Here is a 25,000-nt window from a genome sequence, read left to right as displayed (position 1 = left end):
ACTCCCATCCAATACCCTCCACCTCATGATGTGTTCGCATCTGTGTATTAACAGTGCTGTACAGTGTTAGCAATAAAGTGACCCATTTTTTTCTATTTATCAGATTAGTCAAACTCTAGCAACATTTAGACTGTAGGATTCCTTTCCTCGCCTAGCCTCATAGTAATAAATCATCCCATTTGGTATATCATAGCGACGTTGTTATCTAAAAATAACTTGAACAAAATCTGATTTGGTATATTATCTAGTGGCCAACTAGACCTGAAGATTTCTTTATAAAGCATTTTGGCTTGAATGCTAGGACAGTCAGCCAGTTGTATGTTCCACTTTCTGTTCTCTGTTTTCAGTAATGTTGCTTTTAATGACTTGTTTGGGGCTAAGTTCTCCATATTGATCGTGTGATGCAATGAATTTTGTTAGCAAGTTTAAACGATTAAATCTAAGATTCTATCAACGGTTCAAGATTCTGTTAGTATGAAAAACCCACCCTTCCTAACTAAAGTGGAAGTTACAGTTATCTTCTTTCTAAGTAGTTTGCATTTTATTCGCTTATGAAAACCTAATGAAGTTTTATCTAATTGATCTTTATAAGAGTTTCGTTAAAGGTTAAACGTTTACAAGAGTCTCTAAGCCATAAATCAGATTATGTATGATCTTTTGCATGGAGACCACTTTGTTATCTTGTTATGTAACCAAATATCCGTGCCAGTGTCAGTGTCAGTCAACATTTTCCTACGACCAGGTCCTAAAAATTGTCTCACAACCGCATACACTACTTGCTTAATATTTGATTTTATTTCCAAAACTCGTATTCCATTAATGGTTTACATTACCATACCAATCAGGTCTTCCTGTACGATGGCACTTGATAACTTAATCATTTCTCTCTCTCTCTCTCTCTCTCTCTCTCTCTCTCTCTCTCTCTCTCTCTCTCTCTCTCTCTCTCTCTCTCTCTCTCTCTCTCTCTCTCTCTCTCTCTCTCTCTCTCTCTCTCTCTCTCTCTCTCTCTCTCTCTCTCTCTCTCTCTCTCTCTCTCTCTCTCTCTCTCTCTCTCTCTCTCTCTCTCTCTCTCTCTCTCTCTCTCTCTCTCTCTCTCTCTCTCTCTCTCTCTCTCTCTCTCTCTCCTTCTCTCCCTATCTCTCTCTCTCTCTCTCTCTCTCTCTCTCTCTCTCTCTCTCTCTCTCTGTATCCTTAATGATGACGAGTTGCCTAGATTCCTTGTACAATTAGTTTTCCTTCTAAGTGCTACAGTTATTGACGCCTTCAGTAACTTTTAGCAAACTTATTTCTTTATGTCAACCATCTGCAATACGAATAAATCCACGAGACCATAGAATGTTCATATATGCTGTAAATCTAAAAGCTAAGTATATACACGATGTTCCCCACAGCTCCAAATATATTTACCACTGGAGTTTTTACAATGAAACACATGTCACACATGCTAGACTAAAACTGTGAAATTTATTTTGATATTGTACAGAGTTGCTTCCCTGTTGATGTCTCTATGAAGTGATGCTGCAACTATTAATACCGCTCTTCAATGTAACATTTCAATGTAACAAAAGTAACCGTCTCACAGCCATCTTGGCGACGCGCACATTCTCGTACTTCGAGAATTCCTGTTGCCTTTCTTACCACTCTCTGTGCCACTTTCGTAATTGCTTTTCCTATAATCCTTTCTTAGCAGCTTACTTCTTTCTGGTCAACATCTCGGCTTTTCATCCGCAGAATAAGTCTGGAGGTAAAGCACAGTTGGAGAACTAAGCTCTGCGACACTTTGCGGGGCTCTATTGATACTAGAAGCTTTTTAACTCGCATATAATATTAAAAAAAAACGTATATAAGAATATAATTAACAGAGATAGGCAAGAGACTTCGTTCGACAGATTTACTATTAGGTCCGTCTCTTGTTTTTCCTATTGCACTCCAGTAAATGTCGAGGTACTTATTTTCTTAACGGTACGATTCAAGGTGTCACTACTTGATTGTTAAAACTGTCGTATACTGCAGGTTACATACTGTGATTCCAAGGTTGTTATTGCATAATAGAAAGTTCCATTCTGTAACAACTACGCTTGATATTCCCGCTGACCCTTTAGTGTGCCCAACAAGGTGTTTTCATAAATCATATCACAGGAGAAAAAGAAATCCTTCACTGAACTTTGTTTACGGAGGAATTGATCTTGCATCTGGGTGCTCCTCACGAATTCTACGTGTTTCCTTGTTTACTGAAAGGAAATCAGGGAGACCTTCCCATACTTTACCACTAATGTTAATACAACCACTTACAACTATCATTTCTACATATACGTCTACTAATTTTACTACTACTGCTGCTACTATTACTATTTCTTTCATTTCCTCCATCATCACATCTGTCTTCACCACCATAGCTGAGCCTTGTTTTTATAATGTGGACAAGTGTAAAGCGTAGCAGTCGTAGAGGAAACAATAGCTGTTTGATGAGGAATGGTTATCATATTTAGTTTTAATACACTTTTCGTTGGAACGAGTCTTCGAATATCCTTTGAATCGTAATCATGAATTTATAATCGAAGAATTGAATAGCAGTGCCAACAGGAGAGCGAAACAATCGAAAGAGAAAAGTAAACAAGAAATAACGAAGAGGAAAAAGACGAAAAGAAAATCGCAATGTACGACAACCATCCTTTGATTGGCTAATGACAAATTAATAGATGACCAAATGTAAATGAAAGTGGTTTAATGGATCTTCATGAAAATTAAAATACCCATTCAAGATGCCAAGGCTAGAAACTGAATATAATCTTAGACACGTTGAATGATGCCAAATTATCTAGAACCAGTTCACAGTAATACTATCCACAACAACTTGAAATACGAGCTGCCAGATGTACAATGCTACTGAACCGTTCGTGCACGTAGAATTTCCACGGGCGAATTGGCTATGATTTATTTATTCATTTATCTATTTACTTGTCTATTCATTCATTTATCTATTTATTTATTCATTTATATATTTATTTATTTGTATATCTATTTCTTTATTATTTTTGATATGACAATATCCATCACTCTTTTTCAACGATGTTCTCTTCGTCAGGCGACGAGGGGACCCTGTTCACAGGCGCCCTGCCTAACGGTTACGGACCTCCTTCAGGCTTCTGTTTTGATCTTCTCTGCAACGACGAGCCCATCATGGACGACCCCCGCCTGCACGACTACAACGTGGATAGAAAGGTAAGGAGAGAAATATTTACCAAATGCGTCAACAACCACCTGGATGTTGTTTACACGAGTATATTTACTGATATCATGCAACGTAACACTACCTGCCGCAGAACGGGTTCTGTATGAGTAAAGCTCATTTTCCAAAGTGGGTCTGCCCCACATCTATCATAACTCCTACTTCCTTCCATTTCATTCGTTCCTTCCACTAAACCCCCAATTCCCCCTCCCTCCCTCTCCCCCATCTTATCTCTCCTGGCCTCTAACTAACTAACTGGTTTCAAGCTAGTGAGGGTGTGTCGGGTAATCCAATGGGCGAAAATAGATTATCTAAGGGGGAGACAAACTCGTTATCATCAATGGGTACCATGTGGTGAGAGGCATGTCGTTTTACTCACATTTTATTCCCCCCATGGTTGCTTTAGGAAAGCCCCCACGCAGCCTCCCTTCCCATCCCATGCATTTCTTGGTGAGCCTGGTTAACTTTATCCAAGCATGACTCCTGTGGGTATCCCCTTCGTCTCGTCTACCGACACTACAGCTCCGTGAGTGACATCCACACCAGGGAAATACAGTGTGCCACAGAGAGTTGACATTCACAAATCATGCTGACATGCCTCTGAGTATCACGGAGCATGTGCTGGTTTGATAGAAAAAATTTCCCCCATGATTCTTCAAAGTCATTTAGTACGAAATAGGTCGAGGCGCCTCGTTAGCATTCGGTGCCTAAGTCTCGCAACCATGCAACAAGACAGCAAAAGTAGCTTGAAGATTGGGATTTTGGTCCCCTTGCATAAACATCAGAAACGTCTTGCATTCGGGTTGAGCAAGTCCTAACACCCAAGACCATTGCCATTCTTTCAATGTACTTTCTAACACGACCTAACACTGTTATGAATGACACCACCAAGACATGTGAAACTTTCCAAGACTTCAATATCCTCACTATATATATATATATACACACACATTAAAATGTATCAACCAGTAACCCCCACATGGTAAACCTTGGTCTTGGTTTAGATTTTAAGTCACAGTAGTCTCGGCTCACTGTGCAGCAGTGACTCAAACGACCTTGCAAGAACTACAACATGATTGAAAATGGCGATGTTGGTGACTTTAGTACTGTGTTGTTTGTACCCCCTGTCTTGTTGTAAGACCATAAGACATGGACATTTGATACTAATTTCAAAGAGCGTGTTGACGTCTTTGAGATAAATGTGCAGTATCGTCGGTGTGACTTCATATCAGTCCCTAAACTACTCTGTGAATGTCAATTCTGTTTTAGCATGTTGAACGCTTCTTAGCTGTTGATCCCAAAAGAGCAAACCCTTGTTGGAGGAGACGAAGAAGACACACACAGAACTCATGCAAGTCGACCAATAGTGTGTCGAGAGATTTTTGGAATGGGAAGGGTGAATGCATGGGAGACTTGTTCGAGGAAAATTTAGGAAATGTCTCGTCAGGCGAGGTGATACGTATGCGGCGCCCAATGAAAATTACAATGTATCTGTGTAATTAATTTCTATTTTGTTTATTCCCTTTTCTAGTTAACTATATTATTGATTCCTTTACGACTTTTTATATAGTGTTATAAAGCAATGCATTCATTCAATTATTTCTTCATTTGCGTTATTCATTTATATGTTCCCTCGTAGATCTACTAATTTAGAAATTTACTTATTCATTCATTCACCCATTCATTCGTTCATTCATTCATTCATTCACACTCTCATTTCCTCATTTATTTATTCGCTCATTCAGTTATGAATTCACCCATTCATTCATTCATTCATTCATTCATTCATTCATTCATTCATTCATTCATTCATTCATTCATTCATTCATTCGTTCGTTCGTTCATTCACACACTCTCATTTGCTCATTTATTCATTCGCTCATTCAGTTATTTATCAATTCATCCATCCATTCATTCACTCGTTCATTTCCATTGGTTTATTTGTTCATTCATTAATTTATGAGTTCATTAGTTGATTAATTGATTATCAGCCAATGTGTAGGTATAAGTGCATGCATGTGTGTGTGAGTGTGTGTGAGTGAGTGAGTGAGTGTGTGTGTGTGTGTGTGTGTGTGTGTGTGTGTGTGTGTGTGTGTGTGTGTGTGTGTGTGTGTGTGTGTGTGTGTGTGTGTGTGTGTGTGTGTGTGTGTGTGTGTGTGTGTGTGTGTGTGTGTGTGTGTTTGTCAGAGAGAGACAGAGAGAAAGAGAGAGAGAGAGAGAGAGAGAGAGAGAGAGAGAGAGAGAGAGAGAGAGAGAGAGAGAGAGCTGGTCTTAGTATTTAGCTCTGGCTAACGATTGGCGGATTTATTTGAAGAAGGAAAATTATTTCGGCCCTGGGCGGGATTCGAACCCGGACAATCGTAATGACAGGCAATAACTCTAACCACTGCGCCACGAGGTTGTGTGTGTGTGTGTGTGTGTGTGTGTGTGTGTGTGTGTGTGTGTGTGTGTGTGTGTGTGTGTGTGTGTGTGTGTGTGTGTGTGTGTGTGTGTGTGTGTGTGTGTGCGTGCGTGCGCGCGTCTCACTCAGGCCAGATTGGGGTCAGAATCGGTCCCTAGTGCCTGGCATTGACCTGAGCATAATTGGTAATTTACACGTGTAAGGCGAAGGGGTCATTGAACGCTTTTTACCTCTGACGCTGTTGTCGTCTAGCCTAACGGACTTCAATCAACGCAGTTGCAAAACACAATTATGACTTTAATCATCGGTGTGGATGAAATCGCTAATATAATAACTGTTCAGCCACTTGCTCATACGCGCTGCATTTAACCCGACTTAACTAAATCAACTAATTATCCTCATTATTTATGTAATGATAAATCTGTTTCACAAATCATCATCATCACCATTACCATCATCATCATCATCATCATCATCATCATCATCATCATCATCATCATCATCATCATCATCATCATCATCATCATCATCATCATCATCATCATCATCATCACCACATGCACCACTATGATCATCATCATCATCATCATTATCATTATGACCATCATCACCAGATGCACCACTATCATCATCACTATATTCATTACCACCTACACCGCCATTATCATCGTCACTATCATTATCGTCACCATCATTGCCATCATCTTCATCAACATCATCACCATCATTACGATATATTACTATTATTATCGTCAAAGTTATTATAGCTATCATTGTCATTACTTCCACTGTCATCATCATCATCATCATCATCATGACCCTCATCATCGACATCATTATCACAAGTGCCACCATCGTCATCATTATTATTATCGTTTTCGTATGCAGTGGCATATGTTCTCCTATTGATAATTATGTGACCATCGTTGTCATTTTTTAAATAATCATAAGTAGGATTGTGCATTTCAATGTTCTCTTATCACGAAGATATATTTTGTTTTTGACCCCATATCTCTTATCATCAGTGGTTTTACTGCTTTCATTACTTATATCATCCCCTGTTACAAGACTTTCTTTAATTTCCATTCATATTATCTTGAATACTACCGATGTCTTCATAACTCTTAACTCCTACTTTTGTTTGCCTCGTTTTACAATGTGTTTGTCGACCACCACAGAAAATTTTACTTCAACATTTTTTATGAAATATTTTCTCGAGACTCGATATTTTTTATTTTCATGTTTCGAGATTGAAGGTGTCTATAACCATGTAATTATTGTTGAGAAGTTATTAACACCTTCTCCATAAGAATTTCCTTTTCTTTTCTTTTCTTGACATTTTCTTTCGATGCCACAAGGATGCCTATTTTAAATACCCTTTCGGTATTAAAGGAAGACAAGGATACGCGCATGCATTACTGCATCCTTCTGTCAATATTAGAATATGTATATTATAGTCTTTCTTTCTTTTTTCATTCTCCTTGTTCTTCTTCATCTCCCTCTCCCTCTTCTTGTTCTCTTTCCTCTTCTTTCCATCCTCTTTTTTTCCTTCGTCTAATTTCTTTTTCTTCTTCTTTCCCCCACTCTCTTTTCTCTCTTACTATTATTCTCATTTTCTCTTTCGTACCAACTTTTGCTTTCCGTCTTTGATTTTCTTCGTGTCACTCGCTCATGACCTTAGGTTGCCTCCTTCCTCCGGGCTGCTCGCGAGGAGGCCAACGTTTACCGAACCAACCACATCATCATGACTATGGGAGAAGATTTTAAATTCCAGGAAGCTCACTCAAATTTCTACAATATTGACAAACTCATAAGGTGAGTGATGCTTCGTGAGAGGAACCACAAGAAAAAGCGTAACAATATGGTGATCGTTACATAGTAAAACTATATTCTATTAAGGTGTATACATATATACACACAGTATACCAAAAGTCTTTTTCATTTCATAATGGAGCTGGTCAGGCAAAGCATGAGTCCACTTTCATATATGCATATGTATATATAAATGTATATGTGTATGTGTATGTATATGTATATATGTATATGTATACGTATATGCATATGTATATGCATATGTATATGCATATGTATATGTATATGTATATGTATATACGTATATCTATATCTATATGCAGAAAAAGCACCAAGGTAAATGATAAAATTATGACCGTGCGCTTTCGTCTATTTAGACATCTTCAGGGTACATACAATGATGATACGAACATGAGTATATATACAAATTGGAAGGCCATCGATGGGAACAGGAAAAGGTTGTGAGGGAGTCACTCGTGGTCTGCCTAGACCGTGCGCAGCAGCGGACGTTTGGGCCACCACCACTTCTTTGAACAATAGAATTGTCAAGTTTGTACTTCCCTTGACTTAAATTTAACTTGTTGACAAATGTATCTTTAATCAGACTGGATTCTATGATATTTCTAGTCAAATATGACTTATTTCTATCAGTTTCTTTGGCACCCTCCCAATTAATGCAATGATTAAAGTCCCTTAAATGAACAAATAACGCATTAGACATCTGGCCACTCCTGACGCTATGCTGATGTTGTTTTAACCTTATTTTGAACTCTTTTCCAGTCTGACGTATATACCATTTGTCACAATTTTTACATGGATTTGAATGGATACATCTTTCTTCTTTATCAGGAGAGTTTTCAGTTCAAAGGCTTCTAACTGTATTGGAGTTCTTAAATGCTACTTGAATGCTGAAAGTCTTAAGAATACGAGGTAGTTTGACGAAATTCTCGTGAAAGGGAAGACAAGTAGAATTTTTACATTGAAGGTATTACTGGCATTTTCCTCATAGAAAGATTTTTTGCCATTTTACAAAAACTATGGGGGAGAATTTTAGGTAATAACTTAGATTAGAAAAAATCCATGTAAAGATTACTAAGAAATGAAGAAAGTGGGTTGCCCATAACCATACCAAATTTTTGCTGAAAATTCTTCCCATCAAACACAAAATTTGAATCAACAATACGTAATCTAATTAAATCAATGATAGTGGTGGAAGGTAGAAATATAGTAGAATTCAGTCTGATTAAAGATACATTTGTCAATAACTTAAATTTAAGTCAAGGGATGTACAAACTTGATAATTTTATTGTTCAAAAAATTGGTGGTGGCCCAAATGTCCGCTGCCGCGCAACTTTTTCCTGTTCCCATCGATGGCATCCCAATTTGTATATATACTCATGTTTGTATCATCATTGTGTATACCCTGAAGATGTCTAAATAGTGTGTGTGTGTGTAAGTGTGTGTGTGTGTGTGTATGTGTGTGTGTGTGTGTGTGTGTGTGTGTGTGTGTGTGTGTGTGTGTGTGTGTGTGTGTGTGTGTATGTCTGTGTGTGTGTGAGGGTGTATCTGTATGAGTATCAAGTATTATGGAAATTATTTTGGAGAATAAAACTAAAGAGGAGTAAAAGAGCAATCTGAGAAGAAGAGTAAAAACGTTCTGAACGCAATTAAAATTCAACAAAAATGCAAGTGGATGGGATACGCCGGCAGAAAAGAGCGTAGCAGATGAGGGAGACAAATTGCTGACGGCTCAAAGAGAGATAGTAAACGTAGTAAGTGATATCAGAGTATCATTGACGCCACTTCCGACGGTGAGGAAAAAAGATAAGTATTTCCAAGGGTCAAGTGACGAAAGTCAACAAAGCCGTCCTGCGAGGGGGGGATGGGCTTTCCGGGTACGCGTGGTCAGTAGTCTTTGAATAGCAATATACAATTTGGCTTGATAAGTTAGCATATAAATACACAAACACACACACACACGCACACACACACACACACACACACACACACACACACACACACACACACACACACACACACACACACACACACACACACACACACACACACACACACACACACACACACACACACACACACACACACACACACACACATATATATATATATATATATATATATATATATATATATATACATATATATATAAATATATATATATATACACGTACAAAAGCACAAAAATGTACACATATACACACGCTCAGAAACATAAAAACCAGCCAACACAGACAAACACACACACATATGAATACACACATACATGCACGCACGCATGTAAACGCGTATACACACAAAAGTACACAGTGAGTTTAAAAACGCAGACCCATCATAAATTCTACCATGTTCGTTCATGCCTTTTCACGTATAGCTACTGTTAGCTCCGTTTAATATCTCCAGCATTTTAGAATCCAAACAGATCTAGTTCGGCATGCCTTTGCCCCAATTATGTACAAAAGGATCAGTTATATCTGTGTCACCCTTTTCACGGGCACAAGGCGATCTCTAAATGATAGTCAAATATGATCAAACATTCAGGACTCAGTTTGTGACAAAATAAATTATTCTCGAGAGCACAGTAAAAATATCTCGTACTTTATTATCTGACCAACAAATAATGATCACGCCAATTTATTTCTGTATGTACAATACATATACCAAGGCTTTTTCCCCCTTCCAAGGGAGGTAGCCAAAAAGGGAAAGGCATAAAAACACTCCCACCCATTTCATCCCTAAATACACTCCACACCCCTCCCACCCTTCCTCTCATCTGAGCACCTCCTGGATGACGGGTCATCCCTGCACCCTGTGTGTGTACAGTATACATATATGTGTACATATACATATATATATATATATATATATATATATATATATATATATATATATATATATATATATATATATCAACCACAATGCCCTTTAATTCTAAGCCACCAACTTCAAGAGACTCGCGGAGGCCAGCATGTAAAAATTAAAACGTGGTACGGCCAAGGACTCGAACCGGGGCCAGCACCTGATAAATGTTAGTGACTCAATCGATTGCGCCATCAAGAGAGAGATAAGTTGAGTTCAACTTTTTTATGTATTTGTATGCTCGAGTTACATACACATACACGAAATTTTGCGTTCAACCCATCTCCACTATGATAGTACAATTGGTAAGTATACGAACGCGGGAAAGTACTTGTACAACACTCAATGAGTCCCAGTGAACATATATACATTTTTATCAACCACAATACATTTTAATTCTAAGCTATCAACATCGAGTGACTCGCGGAGGCCAGCATGCAGAAATTGAAACGTGGTTCGGCCAAGGACTCGAACGGGGCCAGCACATGACAAGTGTTAGTGACTTAACCGATTGCGCCATCAAGAGAGACATAAGTTGAGCGCAACTTTTCTTATATATTTGTATGTTGAAGTTACATATACATACACGAAATTTTGTGTTCAACCCATTTCTACTATAATTTGGTACATTTGGTAGGTATACGAAAGCGAGAAAGTATTTGTACAACACTGAGTGAGTCCCAGTGAACCGATATACATTTTTATCAACCAGAATACACTTCAATTCTACGCCATCAACGTCGAGAGACGCGCTAGGGCCAGCATGCAGAAATTGAAACGTGGTACGGACAATGACTCGAACCGGGGCTAGCACGTGACAAGTGTTAGTGACTTAACCGATTGTGCCATCAAGAAAGATATAAGTTGAGCGAAACTTTATATATATATATATATATATATATATATATATATTTCTAAACAGAAATGTAGTAGCACATTTGTAAATGACACACAGGAACCCACAATCGGAGAAAATAAACTTTGAATAAAGAAGAATCCTATATTTCGGCTACAACTGTAGCCCTCTTCATGAAAGTACTTTCCTGAAGAGGGCTACAGTTGATAGCCGAAATATAGGATTCTTCTTTATTCGAAGTTTATTTTCTCCGACTGTGGGTTCCTGTGTGTCATATACATATGTACATATATATATACTAGTATATATATATATACATATATATATATATATGTATATATATATATATACATACATATGTGTGTGTGTGTGTGTGTGTGTGTGTGTGTGTGTGTGTGTGGGTGTGTGTGTGTGTGTGTGTGTGTGTGTGTGTGTGTGTGTGTGTGTGTGTGTGTGTGTGTGTGTGTGTGCGTGCATTTTTGCATACGATTATTTTTTTCTTAACTTTGGTAATGACAGACATGAGTCAACATCAAAGGCGGGACCATTTTTCTTCCCTCCCCGGGACATATGAGCCTTATCAAGACGAGTCTCTTTGGAACGAAATAACTTAATTAAAAAAAAAAAGAACTTCACCTTTGAATTCAAGATATGACCATGGTCAGGAAGTTTTTTATATAGCCAAGGCGAAGATAATGCGTATGAGTACGTCCCCTTAAAGGAATAACAGATTTGTTTATCAATATAATAATTGGTGCCTAAAGCTTCGCTGACAGAAGATCGAACAACCATCACCACATATATGTGCATATGCAGTAAACAGCAACTGTCTTTGAGTCCTCCATAAAAAAATATATATATATTCTAATGAGAAATGTCTATATACTATTAGTTTGGGTTTGTTTCTGTGCATTAACGAATCGGAGGAGAAATAGAGCCATCGGCAATTGTCAGCTCCTCTTTTATGGAAGAAAGTAGGAGGGAAATGAAGCTGATAGAGGTAAATATTGAGCCCAGTGAAGAAACCGAGTACCTGCCCTTCAGGGCTGCACCTCTGGATGAGGGTGAAGCTGTTGATGAATGTTCAGGATGGACGGCGGGGAGATAATTCTTTGAAGTACATTTAGTACAACAGTACAAGTAGAATCACCACTGGCAGGTGCTCATTTCGTTCATCTTTGGTCACTTGTCATTATCATCGTCGTCGTCGTTGTCGTTGTCAGTGTCATTTCTATTATTGCTATCATCATTGTTATTGTCATCGTCATCATCATTATCATTATCATTGTCATCGTCAATTAATCATCGTCATCACTATGAAGTATGTTCTTTTAAAGCTAGACAATTCCACATGTCTGAGGGATGGTCCCTCACTAGGGATGATCGGCTCCTTCTGAGAGTGCATTCGAGGAAATAAGTTCAATATTCTTGCTATCATGTACTGTTCGCAGAAGAGTTTTAATTCACACATGCCCGGAAAAACGTCCGCCATTATTACTTTCGGTAACTAAAGTGAGCAAGAAAATCGTTTGGTTGTTCGAGACGAATTACTTTGACGATCATTTCCATTCCTGTTACCAGATATCAAGACTGCACACCGGCTGCAAATGTTGAGAAACTTGTTTTTCCGACCGAATGTAATGCTGCTCTGTGCCTTTGTCTTGGCTCGGCTTTCACAATGTGTACCGCCGAGGAAAACCCGACGTGGCGTAAACGGAACCGGGAAGGAGGAAGCAGACTTGCTCACTCTGCACTGACACACTTGTTTAAGTTTAAAGCCATTAAACTCTTCAGGCCTGAGACTAATTCCGTTGAAGGGAAGGATTTATGGCTTAATGGGGTCTAGATCGATTGAGACCCAGTTACAATAACAACACCATCATCAGCCCCAGCCCCACACCATCTCCTCAGCAAAGACCTAAACACGAAGTCTCACCACCTAACAGGTGCTCTTATTAGGAGAGTAACTGTCCCTCAAGAGTTGAGTCATATTATTTGGTGAAAACCAAAAATGATAATAAAAGCTGCGATGCCTAACAATGTTTTAGAACAAGATAGATCTAATCTCCTCTTGACGGATTCCCATAGAACTGGAAAAATAAAATTGTCTGGTACCTATGAATGTCTCCGAGTTTTAATAGGTCAAATATTACGTTTCAAAAGAAACACCAATTGTTAAGAGTACAGACCTTGGCGCCCTTGAATTTTTTTTTTTTTTTTTTATCTAAAAGTCAAATTATGCTCAGTCCGGATCCTCGAACACGCAGGACAAGGGTGACAACTTTGGCCAAAAAATGCATTCGTTTTTAAACGTTATTGTTGTTGTTGTTTTTTCCTAAAATGACAACCCTGCTATTTTTGCCTCGCCCACTAATGTTATTAGCTGCTACCGCATCTATGCCCCTGTTTCTGATGAAAAATACCAAAAGCCTTGAAATGACATGTATCATCACCAGTTTCATTCAAGTGCCACCTTTAGAGCTCACTCCCCATTTCCCATGTCCCAGCCACTCTTGTCGGATTGTTTGTCTTATGACTGTGCCTTACATCTAATAATTCTCCCCCTCCCCCCACAATCCATCCTATATCCATTCCCGTGTCACAAAGTTTAGAATTCTGTTTCTTTTTTCTACGCCAAAGTAAAGACGCCAGAAGATTGCTACTGCATTAACATGACATTGACTGAGGCTTTGATGTGACGTTTCCTGATCTTCTTCTGCCGCTTCCTTCTCTTTCTCCGTCTTCTCTCACTGCCTTAATCTGCTCACGCTGCAGCATCTCCTCTGGTTATTCTTCTTTTACATCCTCCGCGTCTTTCTATTCCTCTTGACTTTTCTCTTAGTACTAATCTCATTCTTCCTTCCTCTTCACCTCTTCATGTGATTCTTCATCTCTTCGTCTCCCTTCTCTTTCCCAGTTTCCTTCCCTTCTTCTTCTTTCGTCCTCTGTTACTCTCCTTTCTACTTCCTTTTCCCTCCTCTTACTTCCCTTCCTCTTTTTCCTCCCTTCCTCCTCTTCCTCCCTTTCATTCAACCTTCCTCCTTCTCCCCCACTTCTTTATTCTTTTTTCTTATACTCCGGGTTTCCTTCTCCTTTGCTTTCTCTACCATTACTTGTTCCACCTCCTCTTTTCTTTCTCCACTTCCTCCAAGTGCTGCTTCTGCTCCTTTCTCTCTTTTTTATCTCTCTTCCTGTTTTCTTTTCTTTTTCACGACTAGTTTGTATCATAATATTTTCTGCCTCTTGGAGTTTTCCCTCACCAAAACGGTTCATACTCTCATTCTTTCATTGTCCTTTTGTATACATCCATACATTAAATTTCCCATTTCTTTTACTTTATATATCCTTCTGATGTAACCACCCTCTCCTTTATCGTCTATTCACGCTTCCACCCTCATGCCTCATGCTCCCATAACCTGAGGACCCTCTCCTTCGTGCAGGTGAGAGAGTTCCTGGCGGCGGCTCGGGAGGAAGCCAAGTTTTACCGAACGAATCACATCATCATGACGATGGGCATGGACTTCCATTACCAGAGTGCCCTCTCTTGGCTCAAGAACCTCGGCAAACTCATCAAGTAAGGCTTTATGGTCACCCCCAATCGATTCGTTGGAGGGAGGTGTCTTTGAATGGCTTAAAGAGGAGGCTTTTGAGGACTTTTTGGGGTGATTTTGAGAGGAGGGTTCAGTTCTTATTCTGTTCAATCAAATATCGCCATGTTTTATCCATGTTGAGTGTTGATATTTTTGCCATAGATACATGATAAGTATAGTATAAGCATAAACAGATGTATAACTTCCATGAATATCTAATTTGGACGATGGTACACCCCAAAGGACCAGCATTATTGGATTTTTCATATCAATAGTGATGGAATAATTAAAATCCTCAGAAGCCACTGAGATGTTCTCAGTAAAAGGTCATGACAGAACGTTTGCTCTGGGTATATGATATGTGTACACTTGAATTTCCGATAAATGTAAACGAAATGACAAGAAATAGATTCGGAGTAAGTTATCATTATCAATAGCTTATTGTTTCAAAGTAGAGATTCGTGTTTGTCCTATGGAAACATTATTGTTGACTGGATCAATTATATCGCTTTAGTGGAGAATGCAGAACCTTTTGATTTTTCTAGATGACATTCATAAAATCTTACGACGTTATAAACAATGATTTGTTCATTTAAAGGATTAATCATTGCATTAATTGCGAGGGTGCCAAAGAAATTGTTAGAAATAAGTCATATTTGACTAGAAATACAATAGAATCCAGTCTGATTACCTATCCTCCTTCACATTCAGCATCTAGAATACTCTGCTCATCTTCCTTTTATCGCCTACTTGACCCACGTCCCCTTCCTTGATTTACTTTCAAAAAATATTTCTATTACTTTAAAAAAATTCTGTCATACTCCTCCCCATTTTACATCTGTTCTCCTTTTTGATTCTTTTATATTTTGTATTGCTTCTCTTTTTTTATATGCCTCTCATGTTTTTTATCTTATTTAGTCCTACTTTCCAACCAGTGTCTGAATGTTTGTTTCTTCTCTTCTACAACCTTCTCCATTTCATCAGCCCACCACTACCTATCCTTCTTTCTATTTCCTCTATCCTCCTTGTTTCACATACCATTTTTTCACACCTTGTCACATCCTCCTTGAAACACCCCTATTTCTCTTCCACACCTACCTCTACTCTATCCTTCACTACCTCCCTCACTTCTCGTAGGTTCTCCTAGTACTGTTGTTGCTTTTTTCTCTCTCTCGTTTAAACCTGTCTACCTTCCTCCCTGTTTCTCTTTTTCCACCTATCCTCCCCTCTCAACTTACGTTCCACCAAAAAATTATCTGATATTCCCCTACTCTCCCGACCGAAAACAAGGACATCCAGTACTCTTCCTACTCTTTGCTTGGATACCACTACATAGTCCATTAATGCCTTATCAACCACTCTTCCATTCACCACCGTTTCCCTTGTGTACTTTTGCTTATCTTCTTCCTAAACACTGTGTCATTTATTTTCAACTCTCTATACACATCTCATAATTACACTCATGTTGTATGTCCCAATTTCCTTTAATTATAACACTTAAGTCTAGCATTTCTTGAAGTGTTTCTAACTCTACGTTCAGATCCTCTGTTTGTGTAATCACTTCTATAATTCCTAGTTTTTTCTGTTGTTGCTTTCCTAATGTCATGACATATAGACTAGTTGCCTTCCTTCTTGACAACTTTGTAAAAGATAATCCATCTCAAGGTCCATTGTTTCTTTAAGATCCTTATATAGTTCTCCTGCAGTTATCTCGTCATTGTTGTATACCAGTAGTGCAAATGCTATTAGTAGCCCGAGAAACTTTTAACTTGTCACTAGATCTACTTTCTATCCAATCTGAATTCTTCAACATAGAAATCATGTCCTTAGACCATTTGTCTATTGTTTCTAGATATTCCATATTTGTTTCTTTTTTTTTTTTTTTTTTTTTTTATCATCCTAATCAAAGCCCTGATAGGATCCTAATCTCACTTTGATTTAAAGTGTTTAATGAATGATTTCTTATAATTTTCATATGTATTGATATTTTCCATTTCCTCAAAGTTTATTATAAGCCTAGCCCTACACTTCTCAGGATCTGCATTTTGTTTCAAGGTTTCTATTTTCTTTTCCTCATCTCATATGTTTTTTGTCACTATTAGTGTATCAGTGATGTTAATGAATCTATTTACCCCTTTTGTATTTTCTCCGCCCGAAATTTTTAGGACATTTGACTGCGAGTTGATAACTTCATGACGGAGAATTACCATGGCCATCCTATTATATTTACGTGAATAGATATGTGAATTTCTACCCTCTCTGTTGATAATGTCGATTTGAATCGACTCCTTTCTTCAACTTGTAGTCGTCCCTTAGCATGTACGGGCGTGCACCTCAGCAACACATTATCCTTGTTCTTGTGGTCGTCTCTCTTCTTCACTAGCTCGTACACGTACCAGCGTGAGGATTTGCGTGCATTACGTGGTTCCGTATGTTGCTTGGAGTTCGTGAGTAGTGCTTGCTTTTTTTTTTCTTTCTTTTTTGCAGGCGTTGCGTGTGATGAATTCTTGGCTACAGCATTTTTGCACATATGTAAGTATGTGTCGGTGTACTAACTATACTATATATATATATATATATATACATATACAGTCTATATATATATATATATATATATATATATATATATGTATATATATACACACATATATATATGTCCATATATGTATACTTTATATATATATATATATATATATATATACTGAAGTATGGAAGACAAATGAGTGGAAGGGTGGTGAGTTAAACACAAAGAACAGTTGGAGTTTTATTCACTGACGTTTCGTCCTTACCAGGACATTCTCAAAGTACTTTGAGAATGTCCTGGTAAGGACGAAACGTCAGTGAATAAAACTACAACTGTTCTTTGTGTTTAACTCACCACCCTTCCACTCATATATATACATATACATATATATAAATATACATATATATATACATATATATACATAGATATACATATATATATATATATATACATATCTATATATATACATATATATATACATATATATGTATATGTGTGTGTGTGTGTGTACATATAAATCCTATGTACCATGAGAATTTTCCCCCTTGTAAGGGAGGTAGCCAAGTCAAAGTCACGCACCTACTCTCACTCATTCGACTCCCTTCCACCACCCCTTTCCTTCCTTCTCATCTTAATCCCTCATAGATGACGAGTCATATCAATATCCCACCCACTGCCCTGAATCAGAACCAATGTAGCAAGACAGAGGACATCCACAGCAAAGCCGCTTCATTAAGTCGGAAACCCCCAGTCTCTCCGTCCCCTCTTGTAAAATAAGAGAAAACGGGGAGAAATTCCTTCGGGCTGCGTCAAAATATCTTTTGAATATAAGCACCTCCTATCCCTCCATCCCCCGCCCCTATCCTCCTTGGATAATAGTATCATCTTTACACAGCCAACCTCCACCCATCCCTATTTCCTGCGTTCTCGTTTCCTTGCTCAAAACACTATATATATATATATATATATATATATACAGGGCACCCATGTCTAAGGTAGTCCCGAAGATTTTATTCGCTTCCCCGTGGTAATAATTATGGAATAAATCGCTAGTGACTGCGAAGTAAATCAAGTCACGAAACAGCCGCGATCCAGCTACGAACCGGGTATCGCGTAGCACACAACCATTCCTACACACAGAGGAGCCTTCAAAACTGTCGTTTCTGATGGTCTTTTTTTTTTTGGAAACTGGAAATATTACTTAGATTATGTTGAATAGGCACACTTCGGTATTGTATGTATGTTACCTGCACGTGTATGTGTAAATTTAAAAGTCCCTGTAGGTCCAGTGCTCGTCTCTGAGGATGTGTACGTGACATATACGTGTATTGAACGTGCAGAATTACGTGTACGTGAACGCGCAATCGCATACGTATGTATTTACCTAATTGTATTATACGGGAAGGGGAGCTATGCTCGTAGTGACCCGTCTTTGTCTATCGCAACATCTAGTTTGTTCTTAAATTCTTGTATGGTGTTTGCACACGCTAATGTTTCGTTCAGTTTGTTCGAGACATCCATCACTCTGTGTGGGAAATTGTTTTTTCCCACTTTAATAAGTCTTCTCTGTCAAGGACTTCCATGCCTTTCATGATTCTGTAAGTGGCCATTGGATCGCCTCTTTCTCTTCTTTGTTCCAGGGTTGGTAGTTCCAGTTTAGACAATCCTTGTTCGTGAACATGTGTGTACACGTGTACGTATAAGTATACGTGCACATGCAAGTGTATGGGGCATATATACGTACAAGTGTAATGTACGTCTACGCGCATAAGTACACGTGTACGTGTACGTGTATGTACAGATGTTGTCGACCCTGTATTTGTACTTGTACGTATAATTGTATGTTTACGTGTATGTGTACGTTTGCGTGTGCGTGTACGTGTTCGTATACGTGTGTACATGTGCTTATGCGTGTATGTGCAGTACGTTTGTACTTTTACGCAAATGCATACATAGGCCTGTAATTGTGCGTGTACGTGTAAGTGTACATGCGCGTATGTGTATGTGTTCGAGTACACTGTAGATGTAGGTGTGGGTGTTGGAATGCTGGTGTTGGTATTAGTATTGGTATTGACATTGATATTGGTATTGATATTGATATTGGTATTGATATTGATATTGGTATTGGTATTGGTACTGGTATTGGTATTGGTATTGATAATAGTATTGGTATTGATATTGATATTGATATTGGTATTGGTATTGGTATTGGTATTGGTATTGGTATTGGTATTGGTATTGGTGTAGGTGTGGGTGTTAGTGTTAGTGATGGTGATGGTAATGGCGACGGTGATGGTGATGGTGATGATGATGGTGATAGTGATGCTGATGGTGATGTTGATGGTGATGGTGATGGTGATAGTGATGGTGATAGTGATGCTGATGGTGATGTTGATGGTGATGGTGATGGTGACGGTGACGGTGACGGTGATGCTGATGGTGTTGGTATTTGTGCATATGCTGGTGCTTGTGTAGGTGAATTATCATTTATGCATATGTGTATGGGCCTATGTATGCACATGTTTATATGCATTTACATTGGTATGGAAATATATGTGTAACCTAAATACAAAAAATTATTATTTGTGTTCAGAGGTCCAGTGTTGAAATACGAATGCGGGGATTTATAGGAAATATGGCGAGAAAGCAATAAGCGAGTGGATTGTTTAAGTGAGTCATAAGAGTATCGTGAAAAGGAGAATAGTAATGGAGATTGAAATAGAAGAGAAAAGGAACAGGCAAGGATAAAGGATACACGGTGACCTACGATCGTACTGCGGGCGGCGAGTGTGAACGGATATTGCGTCGGGAGGAGTACCAATCATGTTATCGGTGGAAAAATTGGAAAAATGTTCTGGGATATTGAGTTGTAGGCTCGAGAATCTTATGGGTGAAAAGGAAAATAAAAAGAAAAGAGGTGGTGATAGTGAGTATTTATAATCCGAGGAATGAAAGGAATTCACACGTAAAAGAATTTTTTGCTAAAAGCTAAAGATAGAAGCGGAAAAGTTTTACAAGTATACAACAATAGTCGGCGACACGGACGCAAGGATTAGGAATAAGTCAGAATAAGATGCGATTGGTAAGTTAGGAGTAGGGTACAGAATGAATTACACAAAGTACGTGTCATAGATACGCACAAGAAGCTTATAGTAGTCTATAATTTATTTAAGATAAGGCCATCTCATTGATAAATATGAGTGAAAAGAAATGAGGGAATCAAGGGTACTAGACTACGCTTGTAGCCAAAATTTTAGGGGGAAGCTGTTGTACAGGAAATCAGTGAGAGAAGGCTGAAAGGCTTGAGTATCTTATCATTCAATGGTGGAAGCCAAAATGAGGATGAAGATTGAGGGAGAGAGGTGAACACTAAATAGGTAGGCGGACAAAGGAGGAATAAGAAAAGTGAGTTGTTTTAAAGATAAAGTTTCAGAAAAATGTGAACTGAAAATTACATAGAATTGGATGGTAATGCAAGAGAGGGTAGATAAAGATACTGAAACGGAAGGTAAATTATTTTGATTAGTATCATGAAATGCACTGGAATAGATTTGGAGAATTGGTCCCAAAGAGAAAAAGAAAAGATTGATATGGACGAGGATCAGAGCTCGGTGATCAATGAAAAGAACTTATCAGTAGAAAACAGAATGGAGAACAGAGGGATGCTACAAGCGAGAGGGAACAGAAGTGAAGACGATAGTGAGAATAAAAAGCCAGATATCAGTTAGACTGAAAGAAAAGTGTAAAAGGCTTCTAGGAAAAAGAAAGAAAAAATTGTAATTCGAGGTAAACAGGAAAAGTAGATAGAGGGATGAATTGGAAAAGGAGGTGGGAAAAGGAGAAGGAGATATGATAACTATTCAAAAGTGAGGAAATGCTGACACCAAAGAGGGATAACTTTGTGACACATCTGAAGGGAGGGAAAGAAATAGTGAAGGACTTGGTGATGGAACACACGCAGAGAATTTTTTCAGTATTTCGTTGGCAATACCCAGCCCTCATATCACTGAGGACAATAGAGTCTTAATTAGAGTTGGCAAAAGAGAGATATAAGGAAAGCAACAGAAAGAAGGGATAATAGAATATGAAAGTGATTATTTTTGTAAACTCGTTATTATAAAAGAATAATGCATAACTCTGATCACAACAATTTTGACTACATAAAACTTCCTCAATCAATACTGTATAAAGGGTAACAAATTCACAAAGAGACAAGTAACAAAAGGAAAATGAGATTTAAAATAAGAAAGGAGAAAATAGATAAATCACTACAGAAGTGTAAAAAGAAGTAAATTGGCAGAAATAAATGGAATAACAATGAGCTTGTCAGTTATTAAAGAAAATACTTGAGGGAATGTATGTCCAAAATACTTAAAAAGTGTAAAAGAAAAGGAAGGCTACAGCAAGACTGGGTGAGGCATTTTGTACAAAATATCTCTACAAAAAGGAAAGAATGACTGCAAGATCTCAGAGGAATAAATAATTCAAAATTTCAGGAAGAAATAAATGGAAGAACTGAAAGGAACGAGTAGAAAAAAGAAATAGAGGTGGGAGAACAAAAAGAACTAAGAAAGAAGGAGTTTGTTTGAAGAGTTCAAGATAAAGTACAATGATGGAGAGCGCAGTAAAAGTGAAAAAGAAAGACGTGTAACAGTTGATAGTTATAGGAAAATATATGATAGTTTGGACCCGAGCACATTATGGAAACGCTTCTGAGGACAAAGAAAAGCATTTCTAAATGTGGGATAGCATGTGTAAACGTAATTAAAGAGAAAGTAGAATTTGCATAGTTGGGGTGCTGCTAAGATATGACTGTGCGAAGTCACCATGGCTTGTTGACATATTAGAGTATAAAACCATAAAGAACAGAGACTAAAAGTTAGAGCTAAGAGGAGGGAAAAGGAGGGAGATGGAAGAAAAATTTTTCATAGAGTGTGGTATTGTAGGGAAAGAAAAATTTCTATGACGGAGAGCAATATTGCAAATGAAGGAAATAAAAGTCTTAAATAGTGCATGGAAAATTATAAACGATGGAAATGGCATGGTGAAGGATATAAATGTAAATACAAAGTTTTGACATGCAAATGCAAGGAGAGTGATTTAAAACACTAAAGATGCGTAGGAGGGAAGAAAAAAAGCGAACAGAGGTATAGTGGAGGGAATGGTGATAGCTTTGATGCTGCAGAAAGTAAAGTGAATTTTAGACACATGGGGTAGCACGGTGGATCAGGATAAAAGGGGAGGGTAGGGACTGGGGAAAGTATATAAAGCAAGAAAAATTTAAAGAAAAATTTTGTGAAATTTTAAGGTGAAGAAGATATAAAGTTTTACTGATATCATACTTTCATGTGGATTAAATGCAATATGTCATATCAAAAACATAACGATCATATACATCAAAGGCAGAAGTAAAGAAGGAGTTCAATGTAAATACTTGCACTATCAAGCGAGTGTAATCGGTCAGCCATCAGATGACATCCCATGTTATTATTTTTTTTTTTTTGTCGTGCCCATGGCTGACAGAAAAGAAAGGACGTGAACACATGTACTTATATGCAAATATGTATATATATATATATATATATATATATATATATATATATATATGTATATATGTATATATATATATATATATATTATAAGTATATATACAGTATATAGATATATTATATATATTATATGTTAATATTATGTATATGTATATATATGTCTATGTTAATGAATATTGTATATGTTAATACGAAACACGGGGTTACGTGTGTTGTTCACTTTATGCAAAGTAGTAGACCACTTGGAAAAAGGAACTAACGGAACAAGACGAAGCAAGCGCTTCGTATATTACAATCTTCAGTGCAACATACTTGTTGCTCTGAAGATGTAATATACAAAGCCTCTGCTTCGTTTAGAGTTTCCTTTTTCCAAGTGTCTACTTTGCATATGTATATGTAATATAATATATATATATATAGTGTATGAATGTATATATAATAATAATATATTATAATATATTATATGTGTATATGTATATATATATTTATATATATATGTTATAAAAAAAGAATTAAAAAGTAATTAAAATAAAAAATAATAACAAAAATTTATGATATGGTCATATATATATACAGTATAAAGTATATATATATTATATTATAAATATTAATAATATATGTATGTAGTATGTATTATATGTATATGTATATTATATGGTATCTATATATGTTGTATAATATTATATATCTTATATAATATAATATCGCTATGTTGTATGATTGTATATTATAAATCTTATTTATATGTATATATATGTATATATATATATACAGTATATATATATATATATATATATATATATATATATATATATATATATACATATGAACACACACAATTCCCAATATATGGCTTTGATCAAACGCTTAGATTTCATTCAATCATCAGATTGATATCTCATTCTGCCCGTCATTGTAAGCTTATGAATTCCTGCTGGCAGACACCCCGACTCCAAGAAGTTTTATATGGAGTGGCAAACCCTACTCTCTTTATGAACTGAGAAGAATTTTTCAGAGCTCTGGAGAATCCCTTTGTTATTTAAGTGACCTAATTAAAGGTCTATAGAGTCAGTCAGTGACAAAAGCGTCCTTGCTTGAGTTCGTTTTGCCTCTTCCATGAAGAAGTCGCAGTGAATGGGAAGGTTTTAGAGTTTTAATGGGCGCTGTCTTATTTTAGAAAAGGTTGTAAATGGCTAAGGAAGAAGAGATGACTAAGAATAGATTTAATGAAGAGAGGGAGGCCAGGAAAACGTTGTAGTTCGTTCAGAAAGAGGAAAGGATGTGTGGGGAATAAAAACACGAATGAAAATGAAAAACAAAGGTAGATGAGGGGTGAAAATGGAAATAGAAAGGAAAAGAAAATCGATGAGAAAGATGTACTAGGTGCAAGAATCAAGGACGTACAGTAGAACGATATTGGATTCATACACTTCTTAGAATAGAATATATATGTATATATATATATATATATATATATATGTATAATTATATGTAGATATATTAATATATATATTATATAATAATATATAATAATCTTATATATAATAATTTATATATATCTCAAATATAATAGATATATTATATATATAAATTATATATATAGTATATATATATTCAGGAATAGTGAATAAAGGATCATCGCACTTGGTACAATCGAAATGGACCAGATGACAAGGTTACACTTGAAAAAATCAATATCCATTACATTAGACAGATGACAAATTGGCTCCTAAACGGAATTGACTTCTGTCTGTGACACTTGGAACGACCAGAATGCGCCAGAAAACAAGGTAACATTCGAATAAGATAAGATAATAAAATTCAATACACTGGATTGGGAATAAGCCTGTTCTTGGATGAAAGTGATTATTCGAATAGAAATATAATTCGGGACTAAGGAAAATAAAAAAATAAAAAAAAGTTGGGAAGCGTCTTCTTTAATGCCATGAAGGTCTTTGTCGAATTTCTTGAGGTTGAGTAATTTGTTTTCATGAGGGAAAGGATATTTCATCAGCTAAAGAAAGTACTTCTGCATTTACTACACTACACCCATCAGTTAGATGTAGGAATAGCGGGTATGATCACATGAGTACATGTATATAAAAATAAGGCAACGGGACGATATTGAATTATACGAAGAGAGCACGAGCTTGCGACAACGA

The 25,000-nt window shown here is 37.1% G+C and overlaps 1 protein-coding gene across 2 annotated transcripts in view; it reads left to right on the top strand.

Annotated features, from left to right (window-relative positions):
• Nucleotides 1–25,000, top strand: part of LManII (Lysosomal alpha-mannosidase II) — a 670,847-nt gene that overhangs the window by 374,707 nt on the left and 271,140 nt on the right. Inside the window, exons 7-8 of one of the 2 annotated variants that reach the window (XM_076202638.1) lie at nt 3,086–3,222; nt 7,312–7,445. In XM_076202638.1, coding sequence (XP_076058753.1) covers nt 3,086–3,222; nt 7,312–7,445 — 271 coding nt within the window. Of the gene's footprint in view, nt 1–3,085; nt 3,223–7,311; nt 7,446–14,615; nt 14,750–25,000 lie in introns of both variants that reach the window. The other variant, XM_076202637.1, reaches the window with a different exon arrangement.

This window comes from Oratosquilla oratoria, chromosome 19 (assembly GCF_046742065.1).
Source record: "Oratosquilla oratoria isolate Oo_2021 chromosome 19, ASM4674206v1, whole genome shotgun sequence".
Lineage (NCBI taxonomy): Eukaryota > Metazoa > Arthropoda > Malacostraca > Stomatopoda > Squillidae > Oratosquilla > Oratosquilla oratoria.
The sequence above is the reverse complement of the archived record's forward strand: the minus strand, read 5'-3'. Positions and strand labels throughout refer to the sequence as shown.